Source organism: Montipora capricornis, chromosome 13, assembly GCF_036669925.1.
Source record: "Montipora capricornis isolate CH-2021 chromosome 13, ASM3666992v2, whole genome shotgun sequence".
Taxonomy (NCBI): Eukaryota; Metazoa; Cnidaria; class Anthozoa; order Scleractinia; family Acroporidae; genus Montipora; species Montipora capricornis.
The window spans coordinates 25,855,018-25,878,012 of NC_090895.1; the positions used below are offsets into that span (position 1 = coordinate 25,855,018).

Genomic DNA, 22,995 nt, shown 5'->3' on the forward strand with positions numbered 1-22,995 from the left:
CGTTCTCTTTTCGGCGGAAAAGTTATTTTATGTGATTTAATTTACGCCGTAGGATTAGAAATTTTGATTTTACGCAGTTGCGTTCTTGTATGTTGGCCAGCTGTGCTCTGTTGAGGATCACGAATGCTCTACATCGTTTCAATCAAAATTTATATTAGTTTTCATGTTATCGGTTGCTCTTTTGAAAACCTGAAGATCCTTTCTTCCTTTTTCACTTAAATAGCCACTGCTCTTACTTTGTGTCAAACGATAAGGTTATTTTGTCGTGCCACGGATATCACCCGTTTGGTAAAAAATTACCTGAAATATGCTTGTTCTTCAGGACTATACAATGTAGCTTTGATTCATTTTCAGGGGCTATAAAAGCAGCTGTTTTGAATTACGCTTTGCATATAATAATTATTTGTTTTTTAAAGAGAAAAATTTAACAGTGTTGGTACAAATAATTTTAGTTTAATAAAGAATATAATGTGAAAAATATTGAAACACAGAGTGTACATAAACTGTACTCGTAACTTTACTGTACTGTACTGTGTTTTTAGGGGGTCTCACTCCTTTTCTCCATTTTACTTCTACCCCTCCCTGATCTTCACCAGTGCATCTATCCTTACCCACTTTTCCTTTACACACCGGGACATTTCATTTACTGGAGCTCCCCCCCCCCCCCCCTTGAATACCACTTGTACTCACCCCCTGTATAATACTACTCGCAGATATTTCATATTTCACGAGGCTTTTCTACACACTCACCTGACCTTGAACTTGAACTTGAATGCTCCTCCTGTTTTTTTTTTTTTCATTGTGAAAAGATAGTAGTCCTACTTGTAAAAGGCAGAAAAGGGTTTAGAGGCTAACGAGCAAAATGTCAGCTTTCAAATTTCTTTGTGGTGGTCAATTTACCAGATCACTCAGTTAATAAACCCTTCACTTTATTTCTCCACTGAGACAGCACCACAGCTTCTTTACAGACTTCAAACTGTACATGTGAAAGAATGCTTTACTTCCACTAACCATAAACCAGTATTCTTGACCCAACATAAACTTTGTTTTAGACTATTTTAGTCTAAACACAGCAAATACCGGTAATTGATTACTCCAATCACTATATTGCATGCTAATCCATTACCAAAAATGCGGTGTCTGACACTTGCAGACTGCAGGCGGCAGACTAAACCTTAAAGCAGACAAACGCATTTAAAAGATTTAGTACCTAAATTTTTTGTCCTTGTTTTAAATCTGATCTCTTTCTTGTTTATCAGTCAGCTGCTTAAACCAAAACTGGTCAGAAGAAATTATGAGTCAGCATGCATTGTGAGTACAAACTTTTTTTTTATAATGTAACCTACTGTATTTCTTTGTTTATTTCTGGCTGGTTGCTTTCATTTGTGAGGTGACATGGGTGCTGAAAAACAATTATAATATTGATCCAAAAGGTCTAGATAGCTAATCCATTACCAAAAATGCGGTGTCTGACACTTGCAGACTGCAGGCGGCAGACTAAACCTTAAAGCAGACAAACGCATTTAAAAGATTTAGTACCTAAATTTTTTGTCCTTGTTTTAAATCTGATCTCTTTCTTGTTTATCAGTCAGCTGCTTAAACCAAAACTGGTCAGAAGAAATTAACCGGACTTGGCGGCATCAGCGGGGAAAGAAGACCCTGTTGAGCTTGACTCTAGTCAATTATTATAATATTGATCCAAAAGGTCTAGATAGCAGCAACAATATAGATATTCGTATAAACATAACAACTTTCTTTAATTTTCCAGACATGTTTCGATGGTACATCCGTCATCTTCAGTGTTACATATTTTGAAATCGCCGTTGAATTTAAAGCGCGCGCGATCTTACAAACTTCGTTACATTGCGTTGTCAATATTGCGTATTAAATCAAAACAGAACAAAACAAAAATTTAAATGAGTGACGCTTAGTTCCTTACAGGGAGAGAGTCAGGTTAATGTGTTTCACCTGCTGGTTGAGATCGGGCTTCTCCCATTTTATATACATGGATTCCTTAAGCTTCACTTGGTACTTAGTGGCTGCAGAGTCCAGGATCTCGAAGCAATCCTGTGTGCAGGATGCCTTACAAGACTCTGAACTCTGCAGATGTTTAAAAACGTTCGAAGATCTGTCTGAAAGTAAGTGCTCGCGCACTCGTGTGGAGAAGTGTCGGCTGGTTTCACCAACATAACAAGCATTACAACTTGCACACGAAAATTTATAGACCACACGCGTGCGAAGCCCTACAGGGACAGCATCTTTCACATTAAAAAGACTCCTGACTTTGAAAGTAGTGAAGACTAACCTTATATCAATAGGTTTACATAAACGATTAGCAAGTTTGCGTATACACCTCTGTGCCGTGACTGAGAAGTGCCCAACGTAAGGGATTTTAAAGAAAAACTTAGGTGTTTCCTGGGGCTCGATTCCTGAATGAGACTGTGTTTTCCCTCCCTTGACTGCTGTCTGAATATATTTAGAAATATATTTGTTGATAAGGTTTTCAGGGAAGAGATTCCTCCGCAGAATGACAGACAATTTTTGAAGATCAGTATGGAACCCCATCCAAGTGTTGTTTATCTTAAAAGTTTTATCAATCAAGGTTTTGATTAACCCCAGTTTGTAGGTAAAGGGGCAAAAACTCAGATAACTGGTGAGCAAACCTGTGAAAGTTTTTTTCCGGTAAACGGTGGTTACACTTTGGTGCGGGTCAGTGTTATTGATTAGAACATCTAGGAAAGGTAGAACATGGTCAGCCTCCCGTTCCATTGTAAAGCGTATATTGGGGTGTTGATTGTTAATGTAATTGAAGAAAAGGGTTGCATCCCGTTCAGAGCGGAAAAGGCAAAATGTATCGTCTACGTAGCGACGATAGAATAAGACCTCTGAATCCCCGTATTGATCCAACCATATATTCTCATGGTGACCCATAAAGAGATTGGCTAGAACAGGGGCAATATATAATATTATTATTACTGCTTTAACATAGCTCAAGAATTCAAAGGTCCCACTGTAAAACACTTGCAGGGTGCCTCGTGAGTCTTGGGTGCACAGATGGCTCAGTGGTGAGAGCACTCACCTCCAACCAATGTGGTTCAGGTTCAATTCCCAGACAGAGTTTTCCCCTCTCCACAAAAACCAAAATATATTTTTGTTGATTTGTTAATTTCAATTTACAGTGTCGCCAATGAGTGCTCCAGCACTAGAAGATTAAATTAGGCATTTACATGTAAATAAAAGTTCCTTTCTTTTTTTTCTGCACTTAAAATGTGAAATTGCACATTAAATTAAACTTGTGCTGAATGGAAGAATCATTCTGATTGTCATTTAACCCGTTTACTCCTTGGAGTGGGATTTATAGATTCTACAAGGAAGGGTTACGTTTTTTTTTGCAAACGTTGGCCGTGTAGCACTTATATTTCAACAGTATTAACTATTGGAGGGTAATGTGAAGTGCTAGTTTTCTACCCATGTAAACCATGTGAGCGTTAGCCCTACTAATGGAATTGGGCCCACACACGGACAGAGAAAAACTCCGACCAGGGTGGGAATTGAATGTCTGTCTGACGCCAGACTATTTTACTCGTCAGTGGGGGTGGTCCCTATTTAATGAAGTTTAATTAGACAATGATCATCATTACTGTAACATGTACCTTCATCATAGTAAACTGTACTTTGAATTAGTGGAATTTAATTTACATAATACATGTAGACCTTATTCATAAATGGAGGTCAACTTATGGTTCTTTTGTCCAAGTGCAAATTAGCCTACCAAGCCTCGATGCCATACAATGAATTGAAAAGAATTCTTGCTCTTAAATGAGGCTTGGTAGGCTAATTTGCACTTGGACAAAAGAATTATAAATGTGACTGCCATTTATGAATAAGGTCTATAATAAAAATAATGTTATTATACAGAAGTACTTTTCATGTGAGCTGAATGATCATAGTTAATGAACAACTTACAGTAGTCTGAAAATTAATTACGCAAGAAGGATGGTTTTCTTTGCAGTTTAGTATCAACAGTGATGTTATTTTCAATCTTCATTGCAGTCCTTTGAGCGCATTATTTGTGAAAACAGAATTCAGGATCTACAGCCCAGTTTAGCAAGTGCTGTTAAGAGTATTAACAGATGGCACCTCATACAGTCATCAGTACCTTACATCCTTCAGTGTTGTTCTAAGCTCCTAGCAAACAGATTTCGCCTGGGTAGCTTAGAGAGACTTGGTAACGCTGAGCGGGAACTACTTTACACACTGCATTGGATTTTACTGGAGGCTCCTCACGTCTGTTGTGTTGTTGATACAGAAAGCCTGTTGTATCCTCAAACCATTATAGAGCAGTTTGTCCATGGCCTCATACCACATGTTTACAGTGTGCGAGAGAATGATCTGACCTTCAGATTGGAAAATGGAATCGCAATATGGGGACCACTTTGGAAGCATGAGAAACCGCAATTGACTCCATTCATCACTGAAGTGATAAAAAAAGACTCAGAGTCAGAAGTTGAAAAGCTGGTGTCATCTAAATATTCTCAGCCTGGTGCTGAGTTTGATTTTTCGGCAGCTTCATTTTTTGATGTTGCTGTTTTAAAGTGTGTAGCCTCAACTGGTTGGGCTGAGGATGGGGTTGTGTGGGCACTGCGCTACCTCACTGAATACCTCAAGAAAGAGTTTAATCTTCCTGATGAGGCCGTACAAGGAGGACGCTCTCCCGAAATTGGCATCAGTAACACTGCTTGTCAACCTCCAGTCCAAAACAATGAAATGCTCTCGGGTGGAGCTGAATGTTTGAGTGTTGATAGTTCTGAGAAGAATTTAAATTTGGACAGAGAAGCTTTAAAGAATATCAGTGTGGAGGAAAGAGCTTTAGAATCAGAAGAACATGTAGAAAAGGAAGCATGTCAACTGTTAGTGAGTAATAAAGCTTCTGAAAAGATTTTGAAAAAAAGTGATATTGTTGGTAATGAAGAGACACCAGTTTGTATTGGTATAGGAAACAAGAAGGATAAGAGTGCAAAAGGGAATGACAATCTCGCAAATGAATACAAGGCACCTTTGGGTGTGTGTAAAACACCCTCCAGTTCAGAAGAAAGCAAACAGGCTGCCTCAAGTCTTGAACGTGCAGGCTCAATAAGGTTGAGAATAAGGGTGGGCTCATCTCCTGTTTTGCGTGGAGGTGGGAGAGTGATAACTGCTATGGCCTCACCCACCGGGAGTCCTTTCCAAAATGGGGCTAACAAAAACAACGATAAAGAACCGTCTGTTAATGATGGTGATGCTGAAACATTGCAGATCCCCAAAGTGTTTATCAAGCCATCTCCCAGCCACCAGCCACAATTGTTAAGTGCAACAAAGAATGATGATATCTTTGACACATGTCCAATTTGGTCGGCTCAGAGCAATGCAGTTAATTCTGAAAGCATTGATGTTTCATACTTGAAGAAAGATTCAGGGACAATTTGTTCTCACTCTGAGAGAAATGCCACAATGACTAGAGAAAGTGGACAGTCTGTCAATGGTCCTTCACAGCCAAAACTGCAAGACTCCAGCAGGTTGTCAGGAGCATTTGATAGCATAGTCTCTTTTGAGTCTGAGGGAGATTTTAGCAAAGGAAGAAGAATTGTTCAAGATGCTCCAATGTTTCAACATCATTCAGGTGGACAAACCTTAAGCCAGGCAAGCAACAGTTCTGCCGAAAGTGAAAGCCAACCATTGTTGAACCCTGACTCAACAACACAGCTGAGAGCCACATCAATTCTGGAATCGCTGGATACTCCACGAACTAGCCTTAGTGCCAACCAGGAGTCGTTAATTCGAATGGATCGGTATTTCGTTTTCCAAGGGGCTGCCGATTACATCACAAACGATGGTCGACTGAGCTTGCTGATGATTCTACAAGCTCTTCACAGCATCTTGCGCAACAATCCTACGACCCGTATTTGCGATGCTGCTCTTGCTGTCCTCTTCCAAATAGATAAAATACATGAAATCATTGAAACTAAGAAAAGGAGCAGTTCATTTGAATATGACGACAGAACTGTCGCAGAGACACAAGCAGTGGGCTTCAGGAGTCCTCATAGCGATAATGTTCTTGGTCGATTACGTGCCAGCTTTTATGGCAGACCTCCGAGTTTCCTAACCATGTCATTGGGTTGCTTAATCAGTCTCATCAAAGCTTTGGGATGTCCTCTAGGTAATAAATTAGTACATGTGGCAAAAATTATTATTGTTATTAATTTTGTTATTATTATTATTTGTTATTATTATGAAAGCAGTTTGAAAAAAGTTCTTGAGGGCTCAGAAAACCAGTGTTGTACACGTGCAATGTAGCTTGCTTTGGATTGATTTACAGCTGTATGACTAGAAGATATCAAAGATGAGAAATTTAACAACAATAATAATAATAATAATAGTAATAACCACAATAACATCTGTAATAAAAAACAATTTAAACATGAAACCAATTTCAAAGTTCAGGATCAAGAGTTTTAAGTACACAAGCTTTTAAATCCATCCACTCTTTATCGTGTGATAAAACATCCTGGCAGCTGGTACTCAACATCCCTTGTTCACTGTAGCGAGACAAAAAGACAGTGTTTTATTTTGTGAAATTACTTTTCAAACGCATCATTGAACCTTGTGTGATGTAATAATCCTTTGGAATGCTGATGGCTTTGGTCAACGCAAATGCAAATGCATTGAAACTCAAATGCAAACTACATGTACAGTACATCCAAAAAATATTGTATGTGCAAGAAGAGGCGCAAGAACATGTGAGCTGGTGCAAGAAAAGAAAATACCATGTTTGTTTGGTTTGCTCACAAGAACATTCAAAGCGCAACAAGTTGGGAAGCTTTCCACAAGAAGTTACAAACTAACTGCAAGAACCCACAAGAAGTTAGCGTAGTCTGCTGGTGCCAGTGTTGCGTGTTCAAAGAGATCACAGATAATGTTTTCCAAGTTAAAAATCCCTTCCAAGGGGTAGGGTATAATGTTATCTTTGCTCATAGGATGCAATCGATGATCTTTATTTATATAGTGGCACCAGAACTTATCGAAACTCAATGTTTGGTCATTCGTGTACCTTGAAAATGAATGTGATCGTAAATTCAGAAATGTTTTAAGCCAGCAACTCCTCTATGCACTTACATAAAAAAATCCCACTTCACTCACGCCATTCATCTGCAAGCAGAACAAACCACTTCTAAAATACATGTAATAATCAAGCGTTTGAAACTGTTTTAGATCGAACATGTAGTAATTTGCAATTGGTGCCGGAAAGGTTTCCGTATCATGTGTAAGCACAAGTCATGTGATGTCTTCCGAAGTCATTGGCACCAGAAAATTTGTGGTGTGACAAAAACAATAACAAATAACAGGCTAAAGCTTCTGATCAAAACTCGTTTGACAAAACGCTGAGGAAGCTAGAGGTCTGCGAGACCTGAAGACCAATGAGAGTGAATCGCTTTTTGTGTTTCCATAATGTAACACCACTTGTTGATGTGAAATGCACATCGATGCAAAGATTTGTAAGGAAGCTTTTAATTTGAATGTCTTGTCTTAGTGTAGAATCAAAACTCACAGAGGACCAGGAAAAACATCAACCCTACTTTGCAGGTCTCTTATGTATGACCTTTCCATTAGTTCTTGCCGTCCAGTTTTCTTAACACAAAAAAGTTCTTGCGGTTTAAACTTCTTACTGCAAAGAAGTTCTTGTGGCTCACAAGATTCATCTGCAAGCATTCTGCAAGTAGCTGCAAGAAGTTGCCAGCTTGCAGATGCAAAAAGGAGACCTTGTGTGAGCATTATTTTTGGGCTGTACTGTAGGTGAAGACTAGTTTGAAACGAGTTTGGTGGTTCGCTTGTTTCTGAGCGGTACTGTTCAATGTGCATGTATATTGTCTTCTTCACAAGATTAAAGGAGGATGAGATATCCAGGGTGTGATCTGTGAGCCTGAGAGAGTCTTCTACTGCTGTTGTTGTTGCTGGTTTGAAGTTGTTGTGTTCTTCAAATCTAAATATATCTAGGGTCTTGCTGTCTCACTCTTCTCAGTAACCTCACACTGAATTCTGATAAAGAATGTTTGCTTGAAACTCTCTATCCTGAACTTTTAAATTCGTTTATTTTTAAATTTTTATGTGGCCAGATCCAGAAACTTTTCTTTTCAAATAACCATGAAAAACCTCTTCAAACCCACCCTGAATCATGTGTAAGGCTTATGATGAATGTGGCCATGTCAGCAACACAGTACACGGTTGTCAAGAGGAGTTTGCAGAGAGATGGACATACAATTGTACAGTCAAAACAGATACGGACTTCTTGTTTAATTACTTCAACATAAGGTAATGTACATTGTAGCAGTGTTATTGAATCATTTTGTTTGACTATATGCATCTCCTTCTTGATTCTCTTACAGGTTGTGGGGAAGGTTGTCGAGGGATGATTGCTGATCGGCTAAGAAATCAAGCTAGTGATCTTCTTTCTCAGTTGTACAAGAGAGAGAAAACAACATTTAAAATGTGGCTTCAGCAGTATGCCAGGTTAGAGCCACACCAAGACCTGGTTGATTTCCTTCATGCACTTTTGGGCTTTTGTGAAAATGAGCAAGAACAGTCTGACGATGAGATGACAGTGGGACCAAAGCCAGCGAAGAAAAAGGAATTGTTTGCAATACCAGAAGGAGTCAATGGTGTCATTATTGGTGAAGTTTTCAAAATTTTACTCAGTAGAGTTGCAGAGATGAATTTCTTTGATGTGTCAAATTTGGTGAGCATCGAAGCTGCAACAATATTATATTTTTCTTTCCTTTCCTTATGAAGGACTCACTACTGGCTTAATCTATCTAATCCCTCCCCTTGTAAAACAGAGCACCCAGCTAGAACCCTAATACAAAAACCCTTTCTGACAACCATGTTATATTTACACTCTGTTACGCTGTAGTGTACAATCAGCCTCACTCCACCATTTTTGCCGATCTTCCTCCTCCCCCACCCACTCCCCTTTATACTCCTGTTGCGCAGGCTATGTACAATAATAGCATTGTATAAATGTAGTGGCCCCAACAGTCTGTATGGTAAATAACATTTTTTGTGAGACAAGACTATGGTTGTATTTATGTAACTATGTATGACTTCAGGGGTTTCAATAGAAGCCGGTTACCGGCGGTATACCGCTGCCTGCTTTGCCTCACACCGCCGGCTAGTTTGCCTTGATTTTCACTAAAAATGCTATCATAAACTTGTCAAACTGCCGCCTTCAATGGGCTATCATGGACGGCTATTTCAGAAGTTATTGAAACCCCTGATGACTTTGTATGTATAAACCAACAAAGTTGACTTTATGTCAAGGTAATTTCTATACCAAGACACTTAACACAGCTTTGTATAACAAAACACAACAAGGTGTACACGCCATCTTGTCAACCAACTTCATAAGAAATACATGTAGGTAGAACAAAAAAAAAGAAGAATTGTTTGTTGCAACTTTTGGCTGGTCATAACGTGTATAAAATTGCCATTTTGTCAAAGAGGCAAAAAAGTAGGTTACCAGGATAAGCACACTTAACCAAAGAAGCACACTTCAAGTTTTTCATTTGTTTTTTTTTTTTCGGGTAAAAAAATTCGGAATGTTCACTCACGTTGCTCATTTTGACCGAAAAGTTGGGATTTATATAGCAACAAAGTTGTTTTAGTTCGCATCTCGTGCGCGCTTTTATTGCAAAACTATTGAGAAAATCCCCGTATGAGGGCTGTACGCGATCCTAGCAGGGCCGGACGGCTTTTTCTGGCCCTGCTCGCGTCATCGCGTACAGCCCTCATACTGGGATTTTCTCAATAGTTTTGCAATGAAAGCGTGCGCAGGGCCGTACGGGTCATATGATAAAAGAAAATATGGCCCTCTGAGATGGGAACTTAGGCAGCAATATCCTGGATACTGCGTAAAGCAGCACAACATCGTAATCAATGTTCTGGGGGGATGGTCCCGTGAAGTGGACTTGTCGATGAGGGAACTGTTTGGGGATAGAGGAGGAGAAATCCTCAGACAGATGCAGAAAGCCATCATCTCAAGCTCATTGAGATGATGACCAGAGCCTTTAAAGTCTTGGCATATGTTCATGTAGCGCACATATTATAGAGACCTTGTCCAGGTAGTTAATGCTTAGTTGGGAAAGATACTTAGTCATTGGCATTAATTTTAGTTTCTTTAACTTTATTTCTTATTACTCTAATTATTTTAATGTTGGCGCTTCCTAGAACTTATAATAATTATAGGTTATGTACGACACCCCAGTGGTATTAATAACTTAGGCGACAACCAAGGTTACGTTACTACTGCATAATAATAATAACAACAACAATAATAATAAAAATATTATTATTATTATTATTATTATTATTATTATTAATTTACAAACTGACCAAAATTAACATGCACAAAACTTGTACAAAGGGTAACTTTGGTATGAATTCCATTATTAATACAAGTATTATTACACATTTTTGCAGACATTCTATGGTGAGCTGCGCCAACTTCTGAGGTTTGTTAAAGAGTCTTATGGTGGGGTGTTTTGGAAAGTTGCCTTGAGTGGACTTCTAGATTCAGCCTTCAAAGAAACCAAAGACAAACCTGATGGAAACAAGAGCAATGATCAAGGAACCTTATCCAGGGCTGTAGTGGGAAAATTCCACAGAAAGGTCACTAAAATTTCCAAAGTTGAAAGAACACCAACATGCAAAACCAAGCGCAGATTTTTACAGAAGTTTAGTCGTGTAATGACAGAGAACTCTGAGGGACCCAGCAGCTTGTCAAAATTACCCTCTGTCGTTGATTCTTCCCCTCTTCAGATGGCATTGTCTCCAAGGAGCAAACGAAAGGTATAAAACACCCTGGGGTCTTCATGAACATTTTTTAAAAAAGTTGTTTGTAGGCCCACACGACCAGAGCTTAATGCGGATTCCGTAGCATGAAGCGACCAAGAGTATTGTTACTCCCCCCTGGTTGGGACCAGTCCATTGCTGGGTCATCCCCCAGAAGTGTTTCTGGTACCCATTTGTACACCTGGGTGGAGAGAGAGAGACAAGGAAACAACACTACGGCAGCGTTAGGCATCGAACCAGTGACCCCACAATCTGCAACAAAAAATTTTAATGATGAGACACCAAAGCAACACAATCTCAACCCCAGAGCTCTTCTCTTTTGCCCATGTCTGAGGGAGAGAAGAGCTCTGGGGAACCCTTAAACAAAGTGTATGAATTCTCATTGGTTGTTGTAAAGAACAATGAAAAGCATCTCTTTTTGGTGCATTCATGTCAGCACGAGGAGTGAGCAGGAGCCGTAAGGTCCAAATAGCCAATTTTTGGCTATAAGAACACTATGGTGCGTGTTGTCCTACATAGAGTTTCCCAGAGCCTTGGGTCATGCACAGACACAAAATCTGAGGCTCTGTTGACGAGAATGCGAAGCAACATGGCTAATATACAATCGCGCATTCTTGTTTCTTTTGTCTGTTAAGTACCTTGCCCCAACCCTGCCTTTCCCAGCAAAAAACACTGTTTTATAGACATTTTACAAAGACAACATTTGTAGGATACTGTGTCAGGCCCCCAGGAGGCAGCGCAGCTGAGTGATTGGGGCGCTTGTCTTGAGATCTAGAAATCCCATGTTGAAGACTTGCTTTGACTTGCTGCACTTTAAAATGCGCAATTGGTTCGCCTCTGACCAGTCAAGGGATTCATGAAGTAGTTTTCATTTGCCCTGAAAAAGCCCCTATTAATTTAAATCATGAAGGAAGTCATTGCATTTACGTGTACATGCATACTTTCAAGTTCATTCCATGTCATTCCTTACTTCACAGTCACAGTTGACACGTTACGTTGTCTTGCTTAATCATGACTACATGATATTTGACATCATTAATTTGTTTTTGTTTGTTTTTTTTTTGCTCAGATACACTGTATATAATGTTATTCTTTAATTTAACATATCCCACAAAAAAAAATTATGACATGGGTTATCACTGAGGAGTACAGGATGATATTCTCTGGGAAAAGTTTGAGAACACCCCTGGTTTCTTAGTAGATCAAGCCAGAGATGTGCTTGACACTGCTGCAGTGAGCAAGCTGTTTAATAGCGGGCTTCATGATGTCTTGAATGTATTCACATGTGGATGTTATAATAATATTTTCTTTATGTACTCACTGTACATACTGTACATTCCATGATAGACATGGACATGTGTGCTCTCCAAGGAGCCAAATTTATTGATGATAATCTGTTGTTGATGATGTTGCAGATATTCACACTGGGGACTTGGAGAAAGCAGAAATGTGTTGGAACCCCATTTGATAGTACTGAGGATCTGTTGGATGTAGAATCATTGCCAGACCAATCATCAAGTGCAAAGCGCAAACTTCTCAAGTCAAAATCTTCAACCAAAAGGAAATTGGATGATGTCTTTGCCATAACAAGGAAACTAACAGAGAGCTCTTTTCCAGAACCATCTTTACCAGTAAACGTTGTTGTGCGTGAGGTTGAAGCAAAACCGGTTGATCTGCAAGCTCTCAGGGCTGGAATGGGGAGGTTGAGGTTTCTTCTTTATGGATGTCAACCAGGTTCTGTCCCAGATCCTAAGATTGTGGCTTCTATGTTGGATTTGGTTAGTTTTGTTGTCATGTAACCCATGGACTCCTGGTAGTGAGACTTAACAGATTAACGATTACTCTGTCTAACGCCAGATGATTTTACTCGTCAACTGGCCGGGCATTCTAGGGCTTTTGAGGTGTCATTTAAGGATGGTGCCTACTGTTGTTATTGTGCATACATTCTGCGCATCGTGAGTTCCTCAGATTTCCTATGGGTGTTGCTTATTAATACAGGGACTTTTTGTCCCATTCAAAACTATGCAGAGAAAGCATTTCTAAACTTGTAAGTGATATTGGTATCCAAAGAGAAAATTGGGGGTAACCATGCATTTTTCAGAGATAATTATTAAGCTTTAATTTGGAAAAGAACAACATACATTGCTTTGTATTTTAAAGCTTTTTACAAATACTGTTGACGCCCCCCGGTTCAATCCCAGGGGTGAATGGGTTAGTGGAGGGGACATAGCTTTTGACTGCATAACTCATTCACTCCTCCGGCACTCTAGGACGCCGCCAGTTGACTCGCTCTACTGTCAGATTTTTTTTTTCTTTTTTCTCTACTGTCAGATGGTTTTGCCTGTCAATAGCCACCCCCAGGGGATGAATATAAGGTTAATAGCATGTTGTCCACTAAAAAAACTCTTTGAGTTGTTGAAGTTGTCTCCTACAGTGCAGGCTGTACTTTTTAGAAGATGGGAAAGAACACATCAATAATTCTTAAAGCAATAAGAAGTAAACAAAATATTACAAACATTTTGTGACGTAACGATCAGCCTGCATATTTACAGTTGCTCAAGATTGGAGTCACGAATCTCTTACAGTACTTGCATCTCTATGGGATGATAAATTGTATGGTTGCAAATGCCAACCTATACTGTAAGGGCCTGTTTACGTGGAGGGAGGATAACTGTAGTGCTAGGATGGTGATAGATGGCCTGTATTTACAAGCGAAACTTGGCAGATAATACTTCCCTATCTCCTGGGACAATAGCATGCAACTGCTAAGCTAGAAAAAGGTCTTAAAACAAGCAAGAAATTGTCTTAGCAGTCGCCAAGTTGGGTAGCAAAGAAATGTGTGAATGCTAGGGAGTACACTAATAACAATTATTATTATTAGGGAGCTTGTGCACAGGCATTAATTTTTTTGAGATGCGCGCAGATGGCAACCAGAAGTGAGCTGTTTTCCCTCTTAACTTGTTTTCACACAGCCTCATTTACATTGCTAAGATCTTTTCCCCATTGGAGATGATTAGTATAAAAATCTTGGAGACACCACTGTCCTGGCACGAGAAAATTTAATGCTTTCTTCTGGTTGCTGTCTGCGTCTCAAAAACGCACGTGCTTAAGCTCCATATTATCTTACAAGGGTAACCCCAGGTCTATGGTTTCCCTCCCTCTTTGTTTCTCCTTTTTCCCTGATCTCAGTGTTTCACAGTGCATTTTTGCTGAAATTTGTTACATTAATTTTGATATTTAGGAAGCTCCAGCAGTGGCAAGAGCATGTCTTCTTCTTGAGTGTTGTCTTATAGTGAACAAATGCAACCAAGGTGAATGGCCCCAGTGGATTCGTGGAAGTCTCCCTTCACTTGCCCGTCGTCCTAGTAATGCAGCTTCCTCATTTGCAGGCATGTTTGCTCAACGCCGTAACCTTGTAGCCATGCACGAGGCTGGTACCTTGTTTCATGCCTGGGGAGTTGCCTTGGGCAAGAAATTAGAACAAGCATTGGCAAAAAGGAGGAGGGAAGTGTTACCATCCATTGATGAGGAAGGAGGAAAGCCAGCTGCCACAGAGGAGGAAGAAATGGAGGAAGATTTCCTTGATGAAGGTCAGTACAAAGTGACAGAACTTTTAAATGCTCAGAACCTATCTTGCAAATCTCAATATCCTGTGGTCGATAACTAGACACATGGGCCTTCAAGATTAAAATACAGTACCATGTATGTGTTGTAGTTAAACTTTTTTCAAAGTAGTTTGTTTTTAACTTTCCTTTGTTCTAGATTATGATAATGGCTATAAGACAAAGGCAAGATAAAAAAACCAAACTGCTTTGAAAAACGTTTAACCAAGGAAAAAATTTTAACTACAACATGCATTTGTGTTGAAATTATTTTCCTTGAAAATGTATTATACATGAGATTAAAAACTCCTGTTTGTTCATTGTTCTGGTGTCTTTCTTAGCGCTTTATTTTGTTTTCCTTTTTAACAGCTTCCTTGAGTAATTCTGTCAAGGTATGCCCATATCCACTTTTGATGATAGCCTGTCAACTTCTGTTGGAAATAACAGCCTTCTTACGAGAGAGCCATGGTCAATACTCTGCGCACAAACCTCCTTCAAGGCCATTGCATCGTGTTCCAGGGAGAAGAAAACTTAGTGTGGCAACTAATAGAAGGTCTGTTATCTTCTCTCCTGAATCACGCCATGGTGGGCAAAGAGAAACAATTCGGAGATCAAGTGTTTGGAGCCAAGCATCACTACCCACAGATTTCAACTCAAGCCCCAGTAGGATTTTACCAGAACCACCCACAATAACAGTGTCAGAGACCGATCAAAGCAAGTCAAATCTTGAGGCTCCTGATCATGAAGGGGTGAAGAGAGAAAGACTTGATAGCACCGAAAGAACTAGACATCGTTCTAGTTTATATTTCCCAAGAAACAGCACGCAAAGTTCTCCTAAATCAGCTAGAAAGGCTGCCAAGCGCATCAGCCCCATTGGAGGAGAGGGAGATTCAGTGAGGTTCAGATCAAAATCTACTCGGAATGAAGCAAAGCATCTTAGTGTAGATCCAACAGCGATGCCTGATGATGAAGATGAGTCAGATGAAGAAGATATATCTGCAAATTTACCGTGGATGACTGCTGTGATCCAGCTCAACAGTTCAACCGTTTTCATATGTGATCATAGTGGTTTGTGCCCATCTAACTGTCATCAAAGGCAAAGCCGAAGCTGCACTCGCATGGTGAAGGCAATGAAAGCTGTTTATAGTACTTCCAGCAAACTAGACAAGAGTGCTGACAAGATGATGGGAAGAGTGTATGGCAGCCCTTTGATCAGTGCACCACAGATAGCTGGGACAGAACAGTCTTCAAACAGGGAAAAGGATGATGAGGAGATGATACAGTACATTATATCAAACGTAAGTCATGATCACAGTTGCAAGCACAATGATAATGATGAACATTGCACACTTGTTTAAGATTTTGAAGTAACCCAATCAAAGGAGGGCATTTTTATTTTTTTTAGAAATCATACATGTATATATGTATTATTTATCTGTAAAGATACATATTTACACATAGTTTTTTATTTCACACACAGAGTAGAATTAGTAAGCGTTATTACAATGTATGTATTATAGTTTTAGTCTATGCAGCCCAATCAAGGCTTATAGGTCTGGGCATCCAGAAGTTTGTATACTTCCATAATAAACTTTGTTTGAATGTCAAGCTTATTTAGCTAAAGTAAAGTAAAGTAAAGTAGACCTTATTTAACGTCGATAACTTGTAACAGTAACTTTTAATCACTGACAAACCTGAGGTCGACGGTGCGCTCATTTTACTCCCCCCTCTCCATCAGTGCTCCGTTTTACGGGTATTTAAAGCTACTAGCTACACGGAAAGGAAAGGAGTCGAAACAAGGATGCGAGATCCGGGAATCGAACTCAGGACCTCTTGCACCAAGGCCGCGCACTAACCGACTGTGCCATCCTTGCTCCTTGCTGAGCATTGTTTCTTTACTAATTGGGGAGAAATTAAAAGCAGAAAATCAATGGGGGGAAAACGAAATCAGACCAATAATGGTATCAAGTCCAAGGATTTTTAACCTCAGCCACATTGATGGGAGGTGAGTATCAAGTGTGAACCAGGCTCCAGTCCATCTTGTATCCCTAAGGTTTTGCCGACAACTTGTTAATGTATAAAACAGTTCTTTGTAGAAGGCAGGTGCCATGTGATTTAATGATTTTACATCATACCCTCCTGCTCAACGTTTGGCCCTGATGAGATAAGTAGCTCAAGTGCATCCAAAATTCAATGGTAACCATTTCATACAGCTCTTGCTTTGTGTACAGTAGTTAAAAGTGGCAGTAATGTTATTTCCAAATTGAGGTCTTTCACTTTGTTTTACAGATTTCCAGTCTTACCCACTGTCCATTCTCAGTGATTGCTAAGGCAGGTATAGTGATTGAAACTGAACATCTAATGGAAACATTACCAGTTGTCTGGGAATTACTCCTTGATGAAGATCAACAACTTGTGTCATCCGTAGGTAAGTGTTTTTAGGTACAGGTATGTTAAGTGGTGACATACTGTAATAGTATTGTGTGCACAAACAAGATGCTGTATGTAGTTCATTATAACGCTCTTCAAGTGGTTGGCCAAACATGACTAAGCTTACAGTGTAGTTGGTCAGTGTTCAGAGCTAGTAGCCAGTAGTTAGTGCGCTTGCTTTGAGTTCCAGAGATCCCGGTTCCAAGGCCCGCTCTGACCACTTGTTGAATTTGTTCCTGGTAGTCCCTGGTTCAACTTCCCTGCTGTGCTTGTAAATAGCCAATTGGTTTGCCGCTGGCCAGTCTGGATTCTTAACAGTTGATGTTCTGTTCCGTCGTTTCATTGTGTTTCATTGGCCCTGAAAATTTAAGCCTTTAAGGGGAGCGGTCAATTTAGTATGTATGTATGTATGTGGTATAGGTCCAAAGTTTGATCATTTGGTGACTTCAACATCTGTTTCAATTTTCTTGTGATCTCTGTACATGTTGGTAGCTATAGCCTCAACTATTCATAAAACAATATACTGAGAAAAAATAATGTACTGAAGGCCGGTTTACACGGTGCGACTTGTCAGCCCGATTTTTGGCGGCGGCTTTGAAAAAAATCGGGCCGACATAAAAAATCTGTTTTTCAAAGCCGCCGCCAAAAATCGGGCCGACAAGTCGCACCGTGTAAACTGGCCTTGAGACAAAAGTGTGCATGGTAAATGGTACACCACTGACTTACGCTGATGCTATTGTAGCTTCAAGGCTGACAAACAAAGGGACTCTGGTTATGCTAAAGTTGTTTTGGTTAGGTTCTCTAACGAGTAAAATTAGTCGGAGTGAAAGTTTCAAAAAGTTACCTTTTGGAGTCAATTCAATTTTTTCATGTCATTGCATATGATGCTGTTCCACTTATAAATAAACAACACCAAAAAGTGTCTTTTAGCCCTAATCACCCTACGAAAATGTTGCTTCACGTCTATGGGAAACGTTTGGCTTTAGTTCTTTATCAGTGGAGCAGGGACTTGTAGTCTTGACCTGTGGAATGTGACCTGTGCTTTAGGACCTGGACAAACAAAAAATATTTGGCGACCAAACAACATCACACATTGTTTGGTGACCAAACATTTTACCGTTTAGCCACCTTGTTTGGTGTTTTTTGATCGTGTTTGATAAAATTTGAAGGCCATCAAACATTTCGATCAAACAACTTAAAACATTTCTTTTGTTCTCGTGTTTGATGGGCGAACTTTAAATTTGTTCATTTGGACAGCCGTATCAATCATGTTTGGCGTGTGCATACGCAGGGTTCTCCCTAGTTTTCAGCACAACAGGCAAGGGACCTTTTCAAACGGGTAAAGCATTTGGTTAATGTTGGACGTTCTGCAGAGGATAAGCGACTTCTGAGCGTTTGCAGGCGGTAATAAGTGCTCTTACAAGTGTTAAATTTTACCGGTTATCGCATGATGAGGAGAACCGTGCATGCGTACCACGCTTGCTCAGCCGCTTGTATCCACGTGTTTTTTACGTATCTGTGACCCATAGTTTTTTGCTTGTGGAGTTTGATCTGAGTTAGATCGAATATGTTTTAACCGTTTTGGCCACTCACTTCAACATCAGCATTGTTTGGTCACCAAACAATGTTTGATGTTGTTTAAACGCCAAACATTTCCCGTTCGTCCAGGCCCTTACACCCGCCTTTTTGTTTGTCTTCTATGTTTTCAAGCACTTTAAATTGATCACGTCACCTTGATTATTATAGCATTTCATGCTAAGAATTTTTATCATGAAAACATTTTAGCCGCAGTATTTTTGCTGTCTGCAATCCGTCTTGAGGAAGCAGTGAAGCAGATGTTATGCAAAGAGCTTGGTTGTATGGATCCCAATGACAGAGTAAAATCACTTCAGAGGTTTGGAGACCGTTCACTTAACTAATATTGTTTTTTCAAACTCGTTGTGCACTACTTTGTCCACTCTTGTCTGGAAATCGGTTATCGTTATTCAGTGAGAACGTAACTTTTACGTCACTCAATAAATACAGTACTCGTACCAAAAGGCCACCTCTTGAGAGTCCAGTGCGTACGCATGGTCACTCCCCCCGCTTCCCCAGAGGTACATGCTTACCTGAGCACTGTCTTGGTCCGAATTTGTTTTCACCAGTTTACTGGTCTTTCCCCAAGTGCAGCGTATGGAGTCGGCTAAAAGTATGAAATCTGGGCAAAGTGAACAAAGTAGAGGAATTGCACTTAGCACACGGAAGTACGAATCTTTATGAAGTATTTCGTTTTATTAAATTTTCGATCTCGGGTATTGCGTTTCTAGCTTTCTGATTGGTTCACTCAATCTCGGTTATCAGCTCATATACCATATTACCTAATATGGAAACTGATTGAGTCAAGTGTTGCCAAGCAGAAAGATATGTTCGGGAAGCTAAATTTACCGGAACAAAACATCTCTCACGTTCAGAATTTGATGAAATTTAATAAAACAATTATTCTTTTCACGCTTCTTGGGTATGAGACTGCTTATAGCCAACTTGGCGCTACGCGCCTCGTTAGCTATTTACCATCTCATATCCAACGTGCCCTCATGGAATAATTCAGAGTTTAAACTCTGAATTATTTAAAGAGACTTTTTTTTTACTAAAAACTTTAAAAAGTTTATTCTATCGATCCGAAATTAATGGTTACCAAAAAACGTTGACCTTTGTACTTAGTGGAAGGTTATGAAAACAAGCTTAGGTTAAATCTCTAGCCTGTTTTAGATGACTTGGCCTCAAGGTGAAGGAGAGGCTACGTAGTTCCTTTCCCCACTCCTCTGCCCCTTTTAGCGAATTTCATTGCCCTATACATGGGGAGGATTAAATTGCCCCCCCCCCTCCCCCCCCTCATCACGGTCCAGTGGCCTGTTTCTCAAAAGTCCCGAAACTTTTCGGGCCTATTTCGGGTGCCACAATTCCCTTAATATCTTTGCAACGCCGAGGTTCTAAGCCACCAAACTTCGCAATGCTCTTAGTTTTTCTTACATCAAAAACATGTTAAAGGATCAGCTTTTCAAAATGAGCAGATTGCTGTGCAGTTTGACAACTGGCAACTCAAGCCCGAAAAGGTCTCGGGACTTTCGAGAAACAGACCCCAGGTTTGCTTTCAGAGCCCCAATGTAAAGAACTTTTCTCTGAATCAGTCTTTAGTACACCCTGACATGACCAGTGTGACCAGTTCTCGTGCATCATGGATGCTGTGATGTTAAAATGAACACGCTCCATTGAACATTTCCGCTTTTGTGTACATTTTGTTATGCTACCATTTGGTTTCAAAATCTTCACAACTTCTGATTCGGACATTTTCCCGCGCGTGCAACTTCGATCTTATTTTTGGGCATAAAATTGGTGTTCTGAAATCCCAGCTTGATTCCAAGGAAAAGAGTTGAAGGTCATGTGCTTCTGACTTTATATATACAATTCAGATTTTGTATAATAAGAACTTACCCTTTTCTAGATTTGAGGTGTTGTGGCAATCAAGGTACCATGCCTGGCCGAGGCTTCAAGAAGGAGCAAGACTAATTTTGAAGGTATAAAAATTATTGTCACATTATGGGCAATTAGTAGCAGAATTGGAAAAGAATCATGGCAGAGGTATTAAGGTTATTTATATTACAGAGAAACGCCAGTGTTCCCCTCTCCTTTGCTATATTTTGTTGGGTAACTTTCCAATGTCTCCTCTTTTCTATCCTTTTATTTTATCACCATGAGATCACATTAATTCAACCTTCCTCCAATCTTTGATATTCCGAAATTAGTTGTTCTCCAACACTGCTGTTTTTTCATCGTTACAAATGTCTCTCAAGGTCCCACCAGCAAAGCTTGACTTCACTCTTCCCTCCCCTGCGGTGGGTATGCCATCAAGCCACCCCCCGGATTGTCCTTGGGATGCGTGTCAACTACTAGATGAAGTACAGGGCAAGAAGAAGGGCGCGAAGAAGACTAGAGACAGCGGAAATGAAGTTAAGAAGAGACAGGAGAGGTGCGAGTACCTGATGCGAGCTGTGCCAGTATCCATGGAGGCCACAGTTGGTGTCAATGTTACAGAAGACGATAAAGGTGAGTTGAGAACTAGCATGAGCGTGTTTTTGTGTTTTTTGCTCCTTGAGACAAACTAGTCCAATAGAGAGTCGCTGCCTTCACCAGGAGGTTTTGCATGTACTCTTGTTATAACCGTGCACAGCACTTGCATCATCATGGTTCGATAAAAGGTGCCAATATTGGCACAATGTGTTCCCACCATCACTTGAAACCAGCAACATAGCACTGGCACAACTACGAGCACCATTATCACCAGCTAGAGCAGCACTATAGGTCGTGCACTTGAAGAACGCCAGAACAGCACCAGCACTGGCACAATATTACCTTCTGGCCAATGTTGCTTTGCCAACAAACAGCTCTGGCACCATTTGAGTGGCCTTGAGGGCACATTTCCGTGGGCACTGCACTGACAACATGTCGACAATCTGCATTAGGACAACGTGGACATAATATAAACGAAGTCATGGTTACCCATATTGGCTCATATCATGGAGAAGCACTCGCACTTTCATGACAGCACCGAAATATGATGTCACTTTCATAGTTGTTTCTTTTATTTATCGCTGTGAATTGCCCGGCAGAACGATATGCTCGCTTGGATGTTTGGCATTATCATTTGGATGCTACAGGAAACTCGGGCGACGGAAACGAAGAGGATACAGGTTTGGGTTGTTCTTAAAATAATGTCTGAGCGTTTGTTTTTAGCCGGCTTAATTTAAAAAAGGTTTTTCAACTTAAGGAGGTAATCGAAGTCTGTCTTGAACATCCCCTCCTTAAAGTAGTTACAGGGATGTAAAACATCAAATTTCTTCTGAAAAGTGACATATTAGAGAACAATGCAATTCGCAATGATCGATCGACTACTAAAAAATTTTCCTATGTGGTCGCAATAGTTTGTGTTTTCATGCACGTGATCAGCATCAGTGAGATTGACTTTTGGTGCAGACTAAGGGTGCGTTCGATTGACCCTATTCCGTAATAAGAATACGTGGAGTTATGATTTAAAGCGGTATTTCCAGCATTTTGAAGGAACAAGAATGATAAAGATATGTTTAAAAGAACACTTAAGCAGGTGTTCGATAAAAGTTTTAATGTGAATCTCCGTAAAAACAAAGGGTTTCTTACTTCTATTCCGGAATACGGTCAATCGAACGCACCCTCAGTTGAACGGCCTCGTGTTTATCCACTGGGTAAAGTTATCCAGCCTTTAAGGTGATTCCTTAGTAATACAAGTTGTCGTATGACACTTTAGCATCATTAAAGCTGTCGATCGACATTTTGTTTTGCGAGAATCTAAATAGTTTCCCGTTTGGCTCTTTACGCCCGTGCTCTGAAAACGGCCATTCTTTTTTCTAGCGAGCTTTCCCGCACGAAAGTTCGCCGTTTTCAAATGTTTTTGGCCACGTTCGATATATCATTATTCACACATGGCTATGAGTCTTCATGGTTAAATTTAAACATTTTTTTTTTAGAAATATCCGTTGAGACTTGTGAGACAAAGAAAACAGAACTGAGCCGTAAAATTTGACCATAAAGCCTCTTAGCCATGCCTGAATACGAACGTGGCCTACGCTGTGTTTTGCGCAGAACAGGATGCGCAGTGCAATACTAGGGAATCACCTTAATTAAACAACCGATGCCTGAAAACGAGAACTCAGAGGAGTCTGGATACGAGTTTGTAGCCGGTCGATACCTCTTTTTTTCGCGCCAAAATATCCCAGTGTATTTTATTCTTGATTTGTTTTGCTCATTCTTCTGTGAAAACCTTTACTTTGTGCCAGAAGAACAGGTAAACCGATTATAAATCCATTTATTCTTTAACAAGGTTAAAATTCATCAGCAGTTGATCAATTAACAGACCGTCCGCACAATAACTCTACGGCTGGGATAATTCAATTTCCTGAGTTTAATACGAGGAGAGATGTTTCTGATACTACATGTTAAAATGCACTCAGTATGCGCAGTTAAATGTTGAGTAAAGGTAACTTATTAAAACGTTTAATAGCTGAGTGGTAAC

At 40.0% G+C, this 22,995-nt stretch overlaps 1 protein-coding gene across 2 annotated transcripts in view; it reads left to right on the forward strand.

Moving 5' to 3' along the window:
- The window catches only part of LOC138028414 (protein unc-80 homolog), a 60,800-nt gene that overhangs the window by 237 nt on the left and 37,568 nt on the right, over positions 1–22,995 (forward strand). Inside the window, exons 2-13 of one of the 2 annotated variants that reach the window (XM_068875952.1) lie at positions 1,260–1,311; positions 4,054–6,196; positions 8,421–8,770; positions 10,510–10,878; positions 12,297–12,659; positions 14,123–14,471; positions 14,853–15,781; positions 16,773–16,911; positions 18,699–18,807; positions 20,395–20,467; positions 20,744–20,996; positions 21,560–21,640. In XM_068875952.1, coding sequence (XP_068732053.1) covers positions 1,260–1,311; positions 4,054–6,196; positions 8,421–8,770; positions 10,510–10,878; positions 12,297–12,659; positions 14,123–14,471; positions 14,853–15,781; positions 16,773–16,911; positions 18,699–18,807; positions 20,395–20,467; positions 20,744–20,996; positions 21,560–21,640 — 5,210 coding nt within the window. The remainder of the gene's footprint in view (positions 1–1,259; positions 1,312–4,053; positions 6,197–8,420; positions 8,771–10,509; positions 10,879–12,296; positions 12,660–14,122; positions 14,472–14,852; positions 15,782–16,772; positions 16,912–18,698; positions 18,808–20,394; positions 20,468–20,743; positions 20,997–21,559; positions 21,641–22,995) is intronic. The other variant, XM_068875953.1, reaches the window with a different exon arrangement.